Source organism: Leuresthes tenuis, unplaced genomic scaffold, assembly GCF_036924035.1.
Source record: "Leuresthes tenuis unplaced genomic scaffold, fLeuTen1.0.hap1 SCAF_19, whole genome shotgun sequence".
NCBI classification, from domain to species: Eukaryota; Metazoa; Chordata; class Actinopteri; order Atheriniformes; family Atherinopsidae; genus Leuresthes; species Leuresthes tenuis.
In genome coordinates this window covers 16,915,470-16,930,808 of record NW_027325373.1, presented here as the reverse complement: position 1 = coordinate 16,930,808, position 15,339 = coordinate 16,915,470, and the positions used below count along the sequence as shown (strand labels likewise).

The window sequence follows — 15,339 nt, the reverse complement described above, 5'->3', positions numbered from 1 at the left end:
GGTGCTTAATTTGTTTGATTATTTTAGCAAAGGTAGAAGAATTAGATGAGTTGATCGATTCATCACCCAAATATCTGAATAATAGTGTATCAAAGAAGTGGGAGTTCGGAAATTAATTTGTAAACTATGTCTGATTTAATGCTCAAATTCGGAAGGAAAGCATGGCTTTCACAGGTTTATATTGTTGCTTTTCTGTGAACAACATACATCACAAGCAGACATGCAGTACGCTTGACTGAATAAATGTAGAGCTTAAATGGTACAAAAGATGCATTTATTAGACTAATTAATGAATGCTATAGTTTTTTATTGAACGTGCGAGAGGCTTGATGCAAGACACCCAGATTTAAACTGACTACTGTTGGTCATGGTCAAATTTCCCACTTACCTCGAATGCAACGTAAACCAGCAAACAAGCGGCTTGCTAAATTAGCATAGAAGCAGAAAACTAGCCTGGCTTCATCGGACGGGAAACAAAAGATTGTCAATGCCTTTCTAATTTATTAACGTGTATTTATTTGTTTATTTTACTCAAAACAAATGTACATACTTCAAACTGTTAAAACGACATGTTTTACAGGGGGGATTATTTATTTGTTGGGCGCAGTGATTTAAGTATGTCCCGTGGTTGTTGTGTGTATCTGGTGAAAATGTGGCAACGACCCCAATGAAAGAAGCCTTTTTCACTATCAAATTCAAATAGTCTTATTTAGTATTTTTGCCGAATTTGTGCGTTACTTGCTTGTGAAAACCGTCAGTGTCGTTGTATCTCGCTCCGCCCAGACAGGAAGCAGAAATGAAAACAGAAGGTTAAAGGGTAGCTGCGAGAACTTTTAACTCGTCTTCACATTTGCTGCAACAATATTATGATCTCTGGAGTTTCAGGTCAAGAGTGACGCAGTTCTCTCGCAGCTTCAGTAAAAGCTTTAAAGTCTGCCTGTCGGAGATGATGATCCTCCATTGATGGGAATAATCAAGAATCTGGCTGCCAATTTGACTGTAATTCGTCAGAATTTAGTGAGAAACCATCACAGAGTGAGTAGTTCACTGCCGCACTGAACCAAAGGGACATCGTGGTACAATAACACGTATCTAAGGTGGAGTAATAAAATGTGTTTTTATCTCAGACAATCATGTCCGGACGACTTCAAGCCCGCAGAACAGACGGCGTTGATAAAAACGTTTGGTAAGTGATCATTTGTTGATTCAGGAGGCTTAAAGTCAGAATTGCTTAAGCAAGTACATAGGCAAATAATTTCTAAAACAGCTGTTCATCAGAGGAAGATTATGTATTATCCTATAATATGGTTTAAATGTTGCACAGAGGTGCATGCTTGGATTAACTTCTGCAGTCGAGCTCCTGTGTTTCCTTAGTATACCCATGTGATTGGTGAAGGAGGGGGTGGAATATAGGATAGGACCAAAGTCCCTATAATATACTCTATATTATGACAAATAGAAAGAAGGATTACTACAATGTGGACTTAATGTCATCATATAAAAAGATAAATAAGAGAAAGAAAGAAACTAAGGTGACTGACATTTTGTCTTAAAACTGGAGCTCAACTTGATTATTGGGCCCGATATCTCTGTTGAACTGCATTTTCTCATCTGAATTAACGGAAGGGTTTGGAAATGAATGCATCCGATGTGCACAACCCTCAATTTAAGGTCTTCAAATGAATTTGTACAAACAAAACATAATGGTAAATAAAATCCATTCTTCATTGATGCTTACGTTATTCTGTTCAAGGTCAAACTGTTCTGTTCTAAGCAGTGTACAACCTGGACAGGTTGCCATCCCACCACAGAGTTAACTCACAGAGACAGATGGCCATTTATGCTCTCACTCATGCCCACAACCAGTGAACCTACCCTGCATGTGTTTGCACTGTAGGAAGAAATCAGGGTAGTTGGAAAAAACAGTTTAGGCACTGCTAGAACATCAATTAATCATTCATCTTTTTTTTTTAATATTGTTAACCTGAGCTTGCTGATGATATTGACTTTTTTTAAAAATAGTATGTTTAACTTAATAAAATGAAAGCCTATGATAGAGTTGGAGCTCATTTGCATGATAATTAACTGCGTTGTTTGATCTATTTTGTACCAACAGGGTGGAATTCACACAGTTGGCTGCAGACTACCAGGCAGTGAACCTTGGACAGGGATTTCCTGACTTCTCTCCTCCCCAGTTTGTCCAGGAAGCTTTCTGTAAAGCTGTGAGTGGAGGACCTTCGATGCACCAGTACACCCGAGCGTTTGTAAGTGGACGTGTTAACAGCAGGGCACGTGTCTATGTCTCTATAAATATCAGAAAAAGACATTTTTATTAGTCATTTTCGCTCAGTTATTTAATCATGGGTTTGAGAACGAGTCTCCATCTGTTTCACCTTCCTCCCCAGGGCCACCCCCGTCTTGTCAACGGTCTTGCCAAGTTCTTCAGCAGGATTGTGGGACATGAAATCGATCCGCTTGAGGACATCTTGGTGACAGTCGGAGCTTATCAGGCGCTCTTCTGTGCATTTCAGGCTCTGATTGACGAAGGGGATGAGGTACAGAAATCAACAGTCGAGTCAGCTTAAGATTAAGAAACGAAGATATTTATAAAGAATGAAGACGCCACAGTTTATGTAAATTATGAGCATGTTGTATGTGCAGTTTTCTCTTAAATTAAACTCCACATGGTGCTCAGCACAGGTGACTAAATACCAAGAATTCTGAAATAAACATAGCTATTTAGCAGTTGTGTCTGTCTTTCAGGTCATAATTGTTGAGCCATTCTTTGACTGCTACCACCCGATGGTGGTGATGGCAGGAGGGACGGCGGTGTATGTGCCTCTGAGACCAGTGAGTAATTCATTACTGTTACGTCACATGTATTTCCTCATGTTGATACTTTTCATGCTAACTTTAAACTTATAGATCCAAGACATATTTTTTTTTTTTGTTAATGGCAGAGAGAGGGCAGCACTGTTCTGTCAAGTGGAGACTGGGTTCTTTCTGCAGAGGAGCTGGCCAGTAAAATCACTCCAAACACAAAAGCAATTGTTATAAACACTCCCAACAACCCATTGGGCAAGGTACGATTAGCGATGGAGTCTTTGTTGTGCTCGAGTTTTGCATAAAAATCCATCGGAGGCAGCTTCTGCGAACCCTAATCTGCTGTCATGTGTTGAATTTTATTTCTGGTGCTTTGCTGTTTGATGGAATCTAATGAGCGATGTCCGTTGCAGGTTTACAAGCTGGAGGAGCTCCAAATGATTGCTGATCTGTGCATCAAACACGATCTGCTGTGCTTCAGTGATGAGGTGTACGAGTGGCTCACGTATGACGGAACCAAACATGTAAAGATAGGTGAGACAGAGCCAAAGCTGAAAACAATGAGCACACAAACCAGAAGGAGATCGGCATCATTAACAGTTGGTGTGTTTCATTGACAGCCAGCCTTCCTGGCATGTGGGAGCGAACCATCACAGTCGGCAGTGCTGGGAAGACCTTTAGTGCAACTGGCTGGAAGGTAACGCACATATTTGAATCCTCTGTATTTCACGCCGTTGCCATGGTGTTATTTATTGGTTTTATTGTTGCTGTTTCAGGTCGGCTGGGCCATGAGCTCTGGACATATAATCAAACACATGAAAATCATCCATCAGAACTCTGTTTATCACTGTGCAACAGCTGCTCAGGTATTCCCATCACCAAACATGTCACCTTATACTTTTCTAGTTCACTTCAAAGACTCGTGTGCAGGATTCAGTGACACCAAGCGGCAAAGTTGCACATTTTTCCTCCGCTTGTCCCCTTTCGCAGTTTGTACATCCTCGATTCCTCTTCTTGACTCCACTCATCACATTTTAGTCCAACCCTGCCAAAGGAGGGCTCCTGCCAAACTAGGATGTCCAATGCCCAACATTAATTACATAACACAAGTGATATAGCTGTTTCATCACTGGAGCATATCGCTCTATTTTCTGACAGGTTGTCACAACATATATATATATATTTACTTATCGTGCAGTTTACTGTGTGGGATTCACGTGTCGCACCCTTCCCAGACTTCACAGAGGCTGAAAACACAAGACTCGCTCTGTAGTCTCTATAGTTTGCCTGTTTTGTGCTTATGTACAAACACGCGGTGCAAAATGACGCACTGCAAAGAAATCGATATCTGTCGATATGAACTTGTAAAGTGTTTGCTGTCATGTGATTCTACGCCTCTGTAGCTTTTATATATAAAGAATTTCAGCCATTAGTTCCCCCTAAATGTTACAGACTGGAACTCAAAGACCCCGTGTTACGTCTCATGTCATTTTTTAACAGTGCTCTGCAGTCACGGTCATAGTCCAGGAGCTTATATGTAATATATAAGTGGTGCACACATTTACCCAGACCATCTGGGTTTTATTGTCAGTGTTAAACAGGCGTTTCCACCAATTGAAGCTGTTTTAAGTGAAATAAAAGGGGAAAATCTGGGCAGTTATGGGAAGGGAGGGGGGAATTCTCCTGCTGCGTGATTGTCTGGAACAAAGCTAAATTTGGTGACTTCTGGTCAATTCTAATGCCACTATTCCTTCAAGTGCACTGATTGTAATTTATAACTAAACATTCAAATCAGTTGTTCTACAGGATTATAAAGGTGAATTGAGCTTCTTCATACTTGATAACAATCGATATCTAAAACCACATCCTCTTTAGACCAATCAAAACTGTCATTTTGATTTTACAGCTACAGTGAGGCTTAGGCGGAACTCAATTTTCCAAATACTTTTACTAGAGTGTGCTTTCTGGACACCTTCGACATTTATCTCCTACAAACAGCATACTGAAAATAAGGGTTTTAATTTAATGAAGCCCCTGAATGTCCGTGTTGCATTCAGGGGCTTGAGGATACTTAATTCTCCCTCACAGCTGTCAAAAGTTGCTCATCCACTGCTGATGTCACAGAAAAGTCAAAGGACTTAATTGGAATAATATTTACATTCAGTTGTTTAATCATTTCTTTTTTTTTTATTCAAATCTTATATTTCGCCCAATCCAGATTTGTAGCTTCAACCCCAGTAAGTCTTATAGAGCCTCACATCCACCTCTTATCTTTCCTCAGGAGGCTGTAGCTCACGGATTTGAGAGAGAGTACGAGCTGTTCGGAAACCCAGAGAGCTACTTCCAGCAGCTGCCCGCAATGCTGCACCACAAGAGACTGAAGCTGGCGGCATGTCTGCAGAGTGTGGGCCTGCAGCCCGTCATGCCAGAGGGAGGATATTTCATGATCGCCGACGTCTCCTCCGTCAGTGAGTGCCAAGCAGACATCTGAACTGGATGTTTTCACCGTCATTTATCGTCCATTCATGTGTTGATTCATGCAGTGAGATTTGCTTTTGCTCATCTCAGCTTTCTTTCCGTTTGCATTTGTTTAACAGAGGTGGATCTCAATGATGAAAGCACCAAGGATGAATCCTATGACTTCAGATTCGTTAAATGGCTAATTAAAGAGAAGGTAAGGATTTCTTCGTCTGCCTTTACAATTTGTTTTGAGGGGAAAAAAGTGACCCGTAAAGAAAATCCTATTGTCTTTTTTTGTTTTTCTTTACATTTGGACCAACATTATTGATTTTTATCCTGCAGGGTTTAGCAACAATCCCTGTCTCTGCTTTCTTCAGTCTGGAACATAGCAAGGAGTTCAACAAATACATCCGCTTTTGTTTTGTAAAGGTACGGCTTTAAGCAGTGTTTCACAGTGCTGCCCTTTGTCAGTCCTTCTTCATTAGACTCACTGTTACTCTGTCTAACAGGAGGACTCCACTCTGGATGCAGCAGAGGACATCTTGAGAAAGTGGAGCCAAAGAGAATAAAACCACCGGGCTGCTTAAAGCTGCTTAATCTGAGTGTTCAAGTGTCTAAGTTTGCGAAGTCACCCGAACACACCTCCATCCTCTTACACATGAGGAAACTCTGGCGATCTGCTGTATTTCTCAAGAAATAGAACTTAAATATACACGTGATTTTGTTTAAAAAGTTAGATGACGTATGTGTGTGTGACACCTTAAGTGCAGGAGTATTTGCTGGAATGAAATGATGCAAAAAGTTGAATAAACTATTAGTAAATTGTTCCTCGTGTTCTTCAGCCCTCATCGGAGCCATCATTCCTGCGGAAGGATTAAAGATCTTGCACTTTCTATATAAAGAGTAGATTTTATTTACCTGACAACATATTTATCTGACAACATCATTTACAACAAAAAGTACTCTTCAACGGAACACAAGTCAGAGTTGCACTAATAAACATAAACTCTTTTTTTTCTTGTATTTGAATAGTTTTTTTTCTAAGTCTCCTTACAAATTTATATTTGTTTAACTCTCATCTGTTCCCAATAAGCTGCACATGCAGAAATATGATGCACATGATGCCTGATAATAAATCTTTGCAGCTTTTATCATACAGAGGTGCCTTGCTCAACATCTTCTGGCAACCCAAATGATAAAAATGTGGGAGCCACATTGACTGTTTTCTATGACGATATCAGTAAGAAACACCTGGACGCAAATGTGTTGAAAATGCTTAATTTGTTACAGAAACGTTGATTTCTGCTGGTTTGACATCACAAAGGTTATATAGGCCAGACATTTTCACTCCTTTGTCGCAGTTCGTCAGGAGTTTATCTGAAGAAACACGTCCAGTTTAAGAAGCACATTTGAAAGTCACAGCAAACGGTTTTCACATCGCCTAAAAACAACACTTAATTACTATCTTAAAAAGTCATTTTGACAAGCACTTAAAAACAACAAGCAAAATGAGTCAAACCAAAATACCATCTACTCCACTGCAGTGGTGTGACATGGTAGACAACGATTTGCCCGAGGATTTCTACACGTATACCATTACTTTTGGCAGTAACAAAAGTTATAAAGAACTCACCAACCGGCCAGAAAATATAACATCAAGCTCTAATGACCTGTTGGAAAAAGAACAATCCCAGGTCTCTGAGGATTCCCCGTCTCCTCAAACAGGAAATGACGAAGTGAAAAAAGAACAATCCCAGGTCTCTGCCGCAGCTGTGACTCCTCATTCCGAGGAGGTCCAGCTTGATCATCCTCAGGACTCCATAGTTTGTTGTGTCAAGTGGAAGTTTCCAATGTCAAATATCAAAAGTGTGAGCAGGAGCTCAAGGAATGCAATGAAGTAATTGCAGAATTGTGTGAAACATTGAAACCACTGGTATCTGAAACTGAATATCAGTCAGTTCTGAAAGAGGAAGAGAGCTTGAAAGAGCAACTTAAAGAAAAGGCACAAAGACACAGGAAATGAAGGTGGCAGAACTTATGAAGGCTTTATTTCTATCCGTCATCATCAAGCCAGAAGAAAAAACAGAGCTGTACATCCTCCCAGAACTCAGATACGTCTTCCACCAAAGAACGTTATTGTAGAAGAGCTGGCTTCAAAAGTGGAAGTATCGAATCTGGAAGTGGAGGGAGTCAACAAAATAGAACCACTAGGGATCCCTGAGCAACCAAAGGAGAACGTTACATCAAAGAAGCGTCGGCGCAAGAACAAAAAGACGCCAGAAACCATTGTAAAGAACCAGCCTGAAGTCATTCAGGAACCTCAAGACAAGGAGGACATTTCATTACGCATCGTTGTCCAGGATCCACTTCCAACAAAAAAATCAAGAAAGAACTGTCATTGTCATCGAAATGGAACCAGCCTCTAAACATTCAGAGGACTCTCCAACATCAAACTCCTTACATGCCACAGAAGACTTGTCTCTTCAACTTGCAGTACCAGAACAAGCAGTGGAAGAGTTTAACCCCTCAGAAGAAAGAGCAGAGCTGCCTTCAATGTGGAGGCGCTTCAAAGAATATATGAACATCGCCCACAATACCAAGACAACAACATCAAGAGAGAGTAGCAGCAACGTTTAGTATTCGCACATAAGACTAGTTAACCAATGAAATCTCTATACATTCTGTTACAGTAACATCAATAAAAATACTTCAAATGTATATATCTGTGGTACAGCTGTATCTTTTCATTCTGAACAACTGCACTGACTGAAAGTATCAATGCATTGTTCTCACAACACAAAAGAGCATTATTGTGTCATTCAAATAAAAATAAGAATATGTTCCTTCAAAAATTATTATTACATTTATTATTTATTTATGCGTTTACATAAAATAATAAATTGTAAAGGAAAAAAATTACGCACTTGTTTGGATTCTTTTATCAAAATAAGAAACAGTTTTACTTGTCAATTAAAAGGTATTTTTCTTCAAAAGTTATTCTAAAAGGTATTTTTGGTATTGCTGAGGGTTTGATATCCCCTTTTATTGTACATATTTATCCATTGTGCTTACATAGGGTTGATACACTCCTTTTTGAAAGGAACAAGCATTGATCCCACAGTGTGAAGGATTAGAACACTAATGCTTACAGGGGGAGTCAAAACAGGTCAAAACCTTTGAACCATCAATAGATTTTACTGGTGTTAAAAGATGAGCTTCACTGTTTAGTGTCACGACAGCTGGAATGTACATCAGCATATAAATTAGATTTAAAAGGTATTTGGTTTACTGATCTGTTTGTATTTTCTCTGTATCTCCACAGTATTTTTTTATTTATTTAAGCCACAGGGAGCGTTCTCTTTCAACTTTGGGACACTTTGTGTGATGAAACAAACTTTCACTTACTCTTCTATGAACTGCTCCCAGAGACTTTTTGCCTTCACCTGATCAGGAAACACTGATCAGCATCAACGCCTGAACTCATTCAGCTCCGATTCTGTGGGGAAAACAGAAAAATACTGAAACTTTTCTGTTTAAAGGAGAAACTTTCAGCTGTGGGGCAACATTTCCCTGCAGGCTCCTGATTTCAGTTGTTTTCTGTCCTCGCTTTAGTCAACACAGTCTGACAGTAAAAAGCTCATTCTCTCTCTCTTTATCTAGTGTTTACATCACTGTGTCGACAGCATGTTACACAGGTATGCTGTTAAGTGAACGTTCACTTTTTATGCTGTTTCACATGTTCTGCTTTGAACATAAAATCTGACATCGTGGAGCTTTTATCATCAGCATCAAATATTTAAAAGAACCTTGTTGGACATAAAAAGACTTTTTTCATTTTTTCTTCAGTAAATTCAGATTGGAAGAATATTTGTATCAGACAGGAAAATCGGGATCACACTCCTCAGCCTCCCTGGTAAAGTCTATTCGGGGGTACTGGAGAAGAGGATCCGTCGGATAGTCGAATCTCGGATTCAGGAGGTGCACTGTGGTTTTCGTCCTGGCCGTGGAACAGTGGACCAGCTCTACACCCTCGACAGGGTCCTGGAGGGTGTGCTGGAGTTTGCCCAACCAGTCTACATGTGTTTACTAGACTTGGAGAAGACCAAGGACATGTTGGGGAGATAGTGTCTCAGTTGGCCTGGGAACGCCTCGGGGTCCCCCTGGAAGAGCTGGAGGAATTGGCCGGGGACAGGGACATCTGGGTTTCTCTGCTCAAGCTGCTGCCCCTGCGACCCGAGCCCAGGAGAACAGGCAGATGATGGATGGATGGATGGTCAGAAAAAATAAAGTGGAAATGACTGAATAAAGAGCATCCTCAAACATTACAGCCATTGAGGCCTATTACCATTGATTGTGATAATAAATTATATTATTTAAGATCATTTTTATCAACTGTTGTGTCCAAGGAATACACGAGCATCTTGTCCCTTTTTTTCCACTTGCCTTTGGCCCTCACTTCAGACGTCAAACCAAATACGAGCTTCTTGGATCTTTCTGCATTCAACGGATGTGGAGAAGGAGAAGGAGAAGGAGAAGGAGAAGGAGAAGGAGAAGGCTGACCACCTGATTTAACACTTTTTAAATAGATGTCTGATGGAGTTGACGAAAACTTTGGAGACATCCTGAGTCTTCCCAAAATAAATAAAAAAATGTGGAAAATCAGGTTTTAATTTTACAGAAGGTAAGAGTTTTATTGGAATGAAATGATAACCTCTGATCTGAACAATAAATCAATAAATAAAACAGCATGAAAAAATGTTGCATTTGTACAAAAGAGCCTCATTATCAACACTGATTGTTTTAGATAAAGCAATGATCGATCACTATTCTTTGCAGGACACGTTTTCATCAAAGTGAGACGATATGACTTATTGAATGAGTTCAATGTTCGTTCAAACAGCTCTTCAACATGTTAAAGTCGTCAGTTAAAGTAGTTTACAGGCATTTTTTAAGGGTTATCAATCATCTTTAATGCTGTCTGATGATCATGATTAAAAATATGTTATTGATTCATGATCAGTTCAGCTCTAATTGTTAAGAAAGCGGACTCTTTATTTATGGTAATCTGTCGCCCTCTTGTGGTATAGAGATAAATTGCATGAAGTCAGTTTAACCTCCGGTGCTAAAGCCCGATATGTTGATTTTTTTTTTACAGATGAAAAGGTTGTCACAAAAAGATTAAGAAAATGCACGTGGAAATATATACAGAAATATACTAATAACGTGGACATATAAAGATAAATGACAAAACATAAAATAAGTCATAAAAGCTTTTGGTTTACTTATCCCATCATTTATTGTACTAAGTGAGGATTCTGCGCCCAGTAAGTAAACGAAAATTAATTTAGTATCCCATCGGCGCCTGGTGATACTTACCTGTTCATTGGAGAGCAGTGATGTGTGCAGTTTTAATCAGTTAGTGTAAAAATCTCAGATATATTTTTTTATTTGTTGTTTTAAACCGACTTTAAGTTTGAAATGCGGAAGTCACCCCGGAAGTAAATAGATTTCACGTGTTTGTACGTGAAATAATGTCTACCAACGGTGTAGTGATAAAAGTCAAACCTGACGCCTCTCAGGTACTTTTGTGTAATTGTTTATCAGGTCATTGTTCGTGTACCTGTACCCGCACATGTTGTAATGTTCCTCTTGTTGTTTACAGCCCGAAGAGGCGGTCCGTTGGAAGAAAAGGAAAGCAGAGTGTGAGTACAAGCTAACCCAGCTACACTGAGCTAACAGCTACATTTCTATAAATTTTAAGCCTAATAGCATAATTGCCTAAGTATAAGATATTGAAATACGATTTAGGTAATTTTGCTATTAGGCTAACATTATGGCAAGTCGGATTTATTGTTATAGTTTAGATATATAACTGCAATTTAGTTTAATTTCGTGTCTGCAGCAAGGTTAATGAAGAATTTATGCAAATGGGAATTTTGTGATCATTTTAGTTGCTCAAAACCTCAAACCCCAAGCGTTTATGTCTTTTATCTGTGTGGTGTACATGTTTTTAGATATACTCAGTATCATAAATTAAAGTTGCAGGTCTTTTATAGATTATGGGCTTAAAGTTCAGACTTTAAGAGTGTTTACATCTAAACTGAAGGGAGAGTGTTGACACTACAGCTCCTCAATACGTTGGACCTTCGTTTTCTGTCGTTCAGTAGTTGAATCTGGATGATTTGTCCCTTTTATGGTAGACTGTGACAATTCCCACCTGTTGGAGAGTTTTCTTTTTCCGGAATTACTACCAATTCCTCCACTCACATAAATTCATCTTGAAGCTGATTTGGTAAACAGGCATAATAACACAATTTGTCCAAATGTTTACAAACCTAACTGTTTTTTCAGTTTACTGTTGCATAAGACGAAGAAAAGTAGCAAATACTCAAAGATGGATCCTGATAATTTGTTGAAATTATTATTGAATTGTTAATCCAAAATATGCATCAGTCCATATGATACAGGGAAAGTGATGTTATTCGGTAAATGAAGTGTGAAGAGAGTGTGTTGGAGAAACCTGCAGGGCTTGTTGTTGAGCAATTAGCACATAAAAATGATTACTAAGGAACAATTATTATTATTCAGCATGAATGAAAGACTGTGTATTTACAAACAACAATTTTAACATGGTCAAAAATGATTCCCTTTTTGACAGTAAAAGAGAAAAATAAGCAATGGAAAAAAGCCAAACTCCTCAAACAATTGGAAAAGCAGAAACAGCAAGAGGCTGCAGAGAGCACCAAACACGAGGAAAACCTGAGCAAAACCGGTAACGTACTCATCATCTTCTGGATTGTTGTAAGTTATTGATTGTTACTGTAAAGGGAGCACTTTGATGAGCAACCTGTGTCTCTCAGGTCGGGCTTACACAGTGAGCGTGGCGCTGCCCGGCTCCGTTTTGGACAACGCTCAGTCCCCTGAACTCCGTACCTACCTGGCGGGACAGATCGCTCGAGCTTGCGTTGTGTTCAGTGTTGATGAGATCATTGTGTTTGACGAGCAAGGGGAGGATGTCAAGTAAGTTAACAGAGAGGTAGGAGTTGGAGATAAACACTCTATCAGATACCAAAGACATTTAGCTTGTTGTTTTTTTCCCCACAGGAGCGTTGAAGGAGAATTTAAAGGTGTTGGGAGAAAGGGCCACGCTTGCATTCAGCTTGCCAGAATACTTCAGTATGTGGAATGTCCACAGTAAGTATGATAGGCCAGATCAACACTATCTGTGCCATTGCTGCATTTGATCAAACTGAGATTGAAGCTGCTCTTCTCCACCAGGTATCTGCGCAAGTGGTTTTTCCCAGTGCATAAAGATTTACAGTACGCAGGTAATTTGATTAAAAATCCACATTTCATTGACATGTACGTCCCTTTACCTAACAGGTTTTAAATTCTGATACATGATGTTTACTTACTGGGTTTTAATTGTGAGAAATAAATGTGTAAGATGTCTCAGTAAGCTGTGCCTCAGAAAGCACTTTCACACAATACTGGCAGAAAAGGTCTTGCTAATCCCACCAAACCAGACTTTTGAAATGCATGTAAACGGGATTTCAAGCTGATTTGCTGTTGCTAGGCCTCTGAGCTGCAAAGGGAGGTTGTAACGGAGGTAAAACAGGCCTGCCTCGTGTGTGCTGAAACACAACAAGCCGCTCTATTAAATGGTGCCGTCCAGCAGCTGGATCTGTGATGGCGTCTCGATGTGTGCGAGGACACAGTGATGGGGTGCTGAGCTCCTCTGTTTGAGTAACAAAGAGGAACAGAGGCATGTTAACGTGTACAGCTTTATTATTATTTGTTTTTCTACTGTAATGTGGATATGGGACAGAGTCTTCAATGAAATTGAAACCAAAACTGGACTAACAGACCCAGATAATGCAGTTGGGGATTGAATCTTAAATGGGGCCCAGTTGCTCTGCACATATTCCAGTGTCCCATCTTTTTGTTTCCTGTGTAAACGTGTGAATTGGGCCTGAAAATCAGCCCACTGAGACTGTCAACTCGTGGTCACTTAAAGCATTTCTGTTGCTTCACTCTAATTAAATCCTGATTTTATAACCGCAGCATATTCTGACAGAAATCCCCGTTCATGTGTCTTAAGGACATCTGCGCAGTGAGTTTGGCCGTGCTTTTACGTGCACGATGATCTCCTGTGATGGAGGTAGTGGTAGAATGTCTTGAACGTTTCTGCACACAGTTGACAGCATCGGACAGAACTGATCAATAACTCGGTTCTGCTCCTGTACATGTATACAGGGACAAAGATCGATAAATGTCCAATAAACTGGCCAAGTTGAACTACAGCTGCTTCAGCTTCTATGTAATTAATCGTGTCAAACTACAATCAGTGTTTTATTTCTTAGAAAATCATATCTGCAGCATCAGAATAGTTCAAATTTAAAATTCTTTTACCTCGCAGCAGCTGCAGTGTTTGTTAACCAACATTATCATTTGCGTTCAATCTGCTGTTTAAATACCATGTCTGTGCTGGTTATTTAAAATTTATTAAAAAAGAAGATACTTTTTCAGTTGAATCCATGTTTTGTTCTGCAAGGTTTGCTCAACCCTCTCGACAGTCCTCATCACATGAGGATAGATGAAGAGTCTGAATACCGGGAAGGAATCGTCCTCAACAAGCCGCCCAAACAAGGAAAAGGCTCATTCGTCAACTGTGGAATGAGGAAGGTGAGCATCACTCAACAGGGAGCTCCACTGTTTTTACTATGGAATCACTATTGTCGGACAATAGAAGCTTAACGTGTCCATCTGCTTCCACAGGATGTCCGGATTGATAAGCAGTTACAGGCAGGCCTACGAGTCACAGTTCAGCTCAATAAGACACAGAATCAAGGTAGTATTCTCCATCAGACTTCTCAGTAGTTCATGGTTTTTTTTAGTCTTTATATGACATCAGTTCAGTGTGAGTCGGTTTGTCTCCGCAGATTTCAGACTGTATAAAGGTGTTGTCGTGGCTCCTCATGTGCCCAGAACTCAAGGAGGTCTTTACTGGGGCTACACTGTCCGTCTGGCATCATGTCTAAGTAGGTCTCCCGTTCTCTTAGTACTCCTCCACAACTCAGTTGTTTAAGTCGTTGTACAACGTCTTGTGATTAAAGACTCCATTGTGGGACTTTCCCGCCTTTGTTTGCATCCTCCTCACTGCTGTTCTTTTTTTTTTTTTTGTCGATAAAGGTTCAGTTTTCACAGAAAGTCCGTACAAAGATGGATACGATCTGACCATTGGCACCTCAGACAAAGGCAGCAGCCTGGACCAAGCAGCGCTGTCACCATTCAAGTAGGTTTAGAGCTGATTAGACAACGCCGTGCTTTACAAGATGTGTATGTGCTAGCATTAGGAGCAACTTCAGTTGTCATAACTGAAGGGAATATTTGTCCTCTTCAGGCATCTCTTGGTTGTTTTTGGAGGTCTTCAGGGTTTGGAAGCCAGTTTAGATGCTGACCAAAACCTGGATGTGACTGACCCCAGTGTTCTTTTTGACCTTTACCTCAACACTTGCCCCGGTCAGGGTAGCAGAACCATTCGAACTGAGGTGAGAACACGCATACAAATGCAGTTTGATAGCAGTGTCTGACTAAAGGACACTTCTGCTTTGACACTTCTTTGTTAGGCTCACCGGTGTATTAATGCTATTATTTCTCTTCTCATGCCAACAGGAGGCCATCCTTATTTCTATGGCAGGGCTGAGGCCAAAGATCACAGCTGTTTTTCCAGATGTTTCAAGCGGTTCATTAAAGAATTAGTCTAGTGTCAAAGTAAATAAATTCTGTTTGAAATAATTCATATGAGAGATGGATGTCATCATGAGGTTGTTTATTGGTCATAACTGGAGTTTTTTTAGCATTGCCTCCTGTTAAAAACGCATCGGTACACTGAGTGATCAATACTGGTGTTACAGAGTTTTGTAAGTGTTACCCAGTCCTAATTCTGACTTTGTTTCTAAACTGTACACATTTAAATACAGATATTCATGCCTTAACTAACCGAGAGTGTTGTTTTATTTAAAGCACAAAACCAGCTTTTATTCAAACCGAAGG

The 15,339-nt window shown here is 39.9% G+C and overlaps 3 protein-coding genes across 3 annotated transcripts in view; 2 read left to right on the top strand and 1 right to left on the bottom strand.

Moving 5' to 3' along the window:
* usp20 (ubiquitin specific peptidase 20) overlaps nucleotides 1-15,339 on the bottom strand; it is a 100,335-nt gene that overhangs the window by 29,944 nt on the left and 55,052 nt on the right. The gene's annotated exons all lie outside the window — the stretch shown is intronic.
* kyat1 (kynurenine aminotransferase 1) lies at nucleotides 444-6,171 on the top strand. Its single transcript, XM_072371413.1, has 13 exons — nucleotides 444-1,035; nucleotides 1,128-1,186; nucleotides 2,117-2,264; nucleotides 2,406-2,555; nucleotides 2,764-2,850; nucleotides 2,961-3,083; nucleotides 3,237-3,357; nucleotides 3,444-3,520; nucleotides 3,600-3,689; nucleotides 5,105-5,291; nucleotides 5,421-5,497; nucleotides 5,626-5,712; nucleotides 5,793-6,171. Exons 1-13 carry the CDS (start codon nucleotides 964-966, stop codon nucleotides 5,850-5,852), a joined length of 1,338 nt encoding a protein of 445 aa, XP_072227514.1. The 5' UTR covers nucleotides 444-963; the 3' UTR covers nucleotides 5,853-6,171.
* spout1 (SPOUT domain containing methyltransferase 1) lies at nucleotides 10,790-15,281 on the top strand. The gene is made up of 12 exons (XM_072371414.1): nucleotides 10,790-10,862; nucleotides 10,946-10,985; nucleotides 11,942-12,055; nucleotides 12,144-12,303; nucleotides 12,388-12,477; nucleotides 12,562-12,611; nucleotides 13,838-13,968; nucleotides 14,062-14,134; nucleotides 14,226-14,324; nucleotides 14,476-14,578; nucleotides 14,687-14,834; nucleotides 14,959-15,281. The coding sequence occupies exons 1-12, from the start codon at nucleotides 10,815-10,817 to the stop codon at nucleotides 15,043-15,045; spliced, it is 1,143 nt and encodes a 380-aa protein (XP_072227515.1). The 5' UTR covers nucleotides 10,790-10,814; the 3' UTR covers nucleotides 15,046-15,281.

Excerpts from the sequence above, each read along its gene's own strand:
- kyat1 (XM_072371413.1), top strand. The coding sequence starts at position 964 with ATGGGAATAATCAAGAATCTGGCTGCCAATTTGACTGTAATTCGTCAG. Across the intron at positions 2,556-2,763 it reads TGATTGACGAAGGGGATGAG|GTCATAATTGTTGAGCCATT; the intron begins GTACAGAAATCA and ends TCTGTCTTTCAG. Across the intron at positions 5,713-5,792 it reads TCCGCTTTTGTTTTGTAAAG|GAGGACTCCACTCTGGATGC; the intron begins GTACGGCTTTAA and ends TCTGTCTAACAG.
- spout1 (XM_072371414.1), top strand. The coding sequence starts at position 10,815 with ATGTCTACCAACGGTGTAGTGATAAAAGTCAAACCTGACGCCTCTCAG. Across the intron at positions 13,969-14,061 it reads TCAACTGTGGAATGAGGAAG|GATGTCCGGATTGATAAGCA; the intron begins GTGAGCATCACT and ends CTGCTTCCACAG. Across the intron at positions 14,135-14,225 it reads CAATAAGACACAGAATCAAG|ATTTCAGACTGTATAAAGGT; the intron begins GTAGTATTCTCC and ends TTGTCTCCGCAG.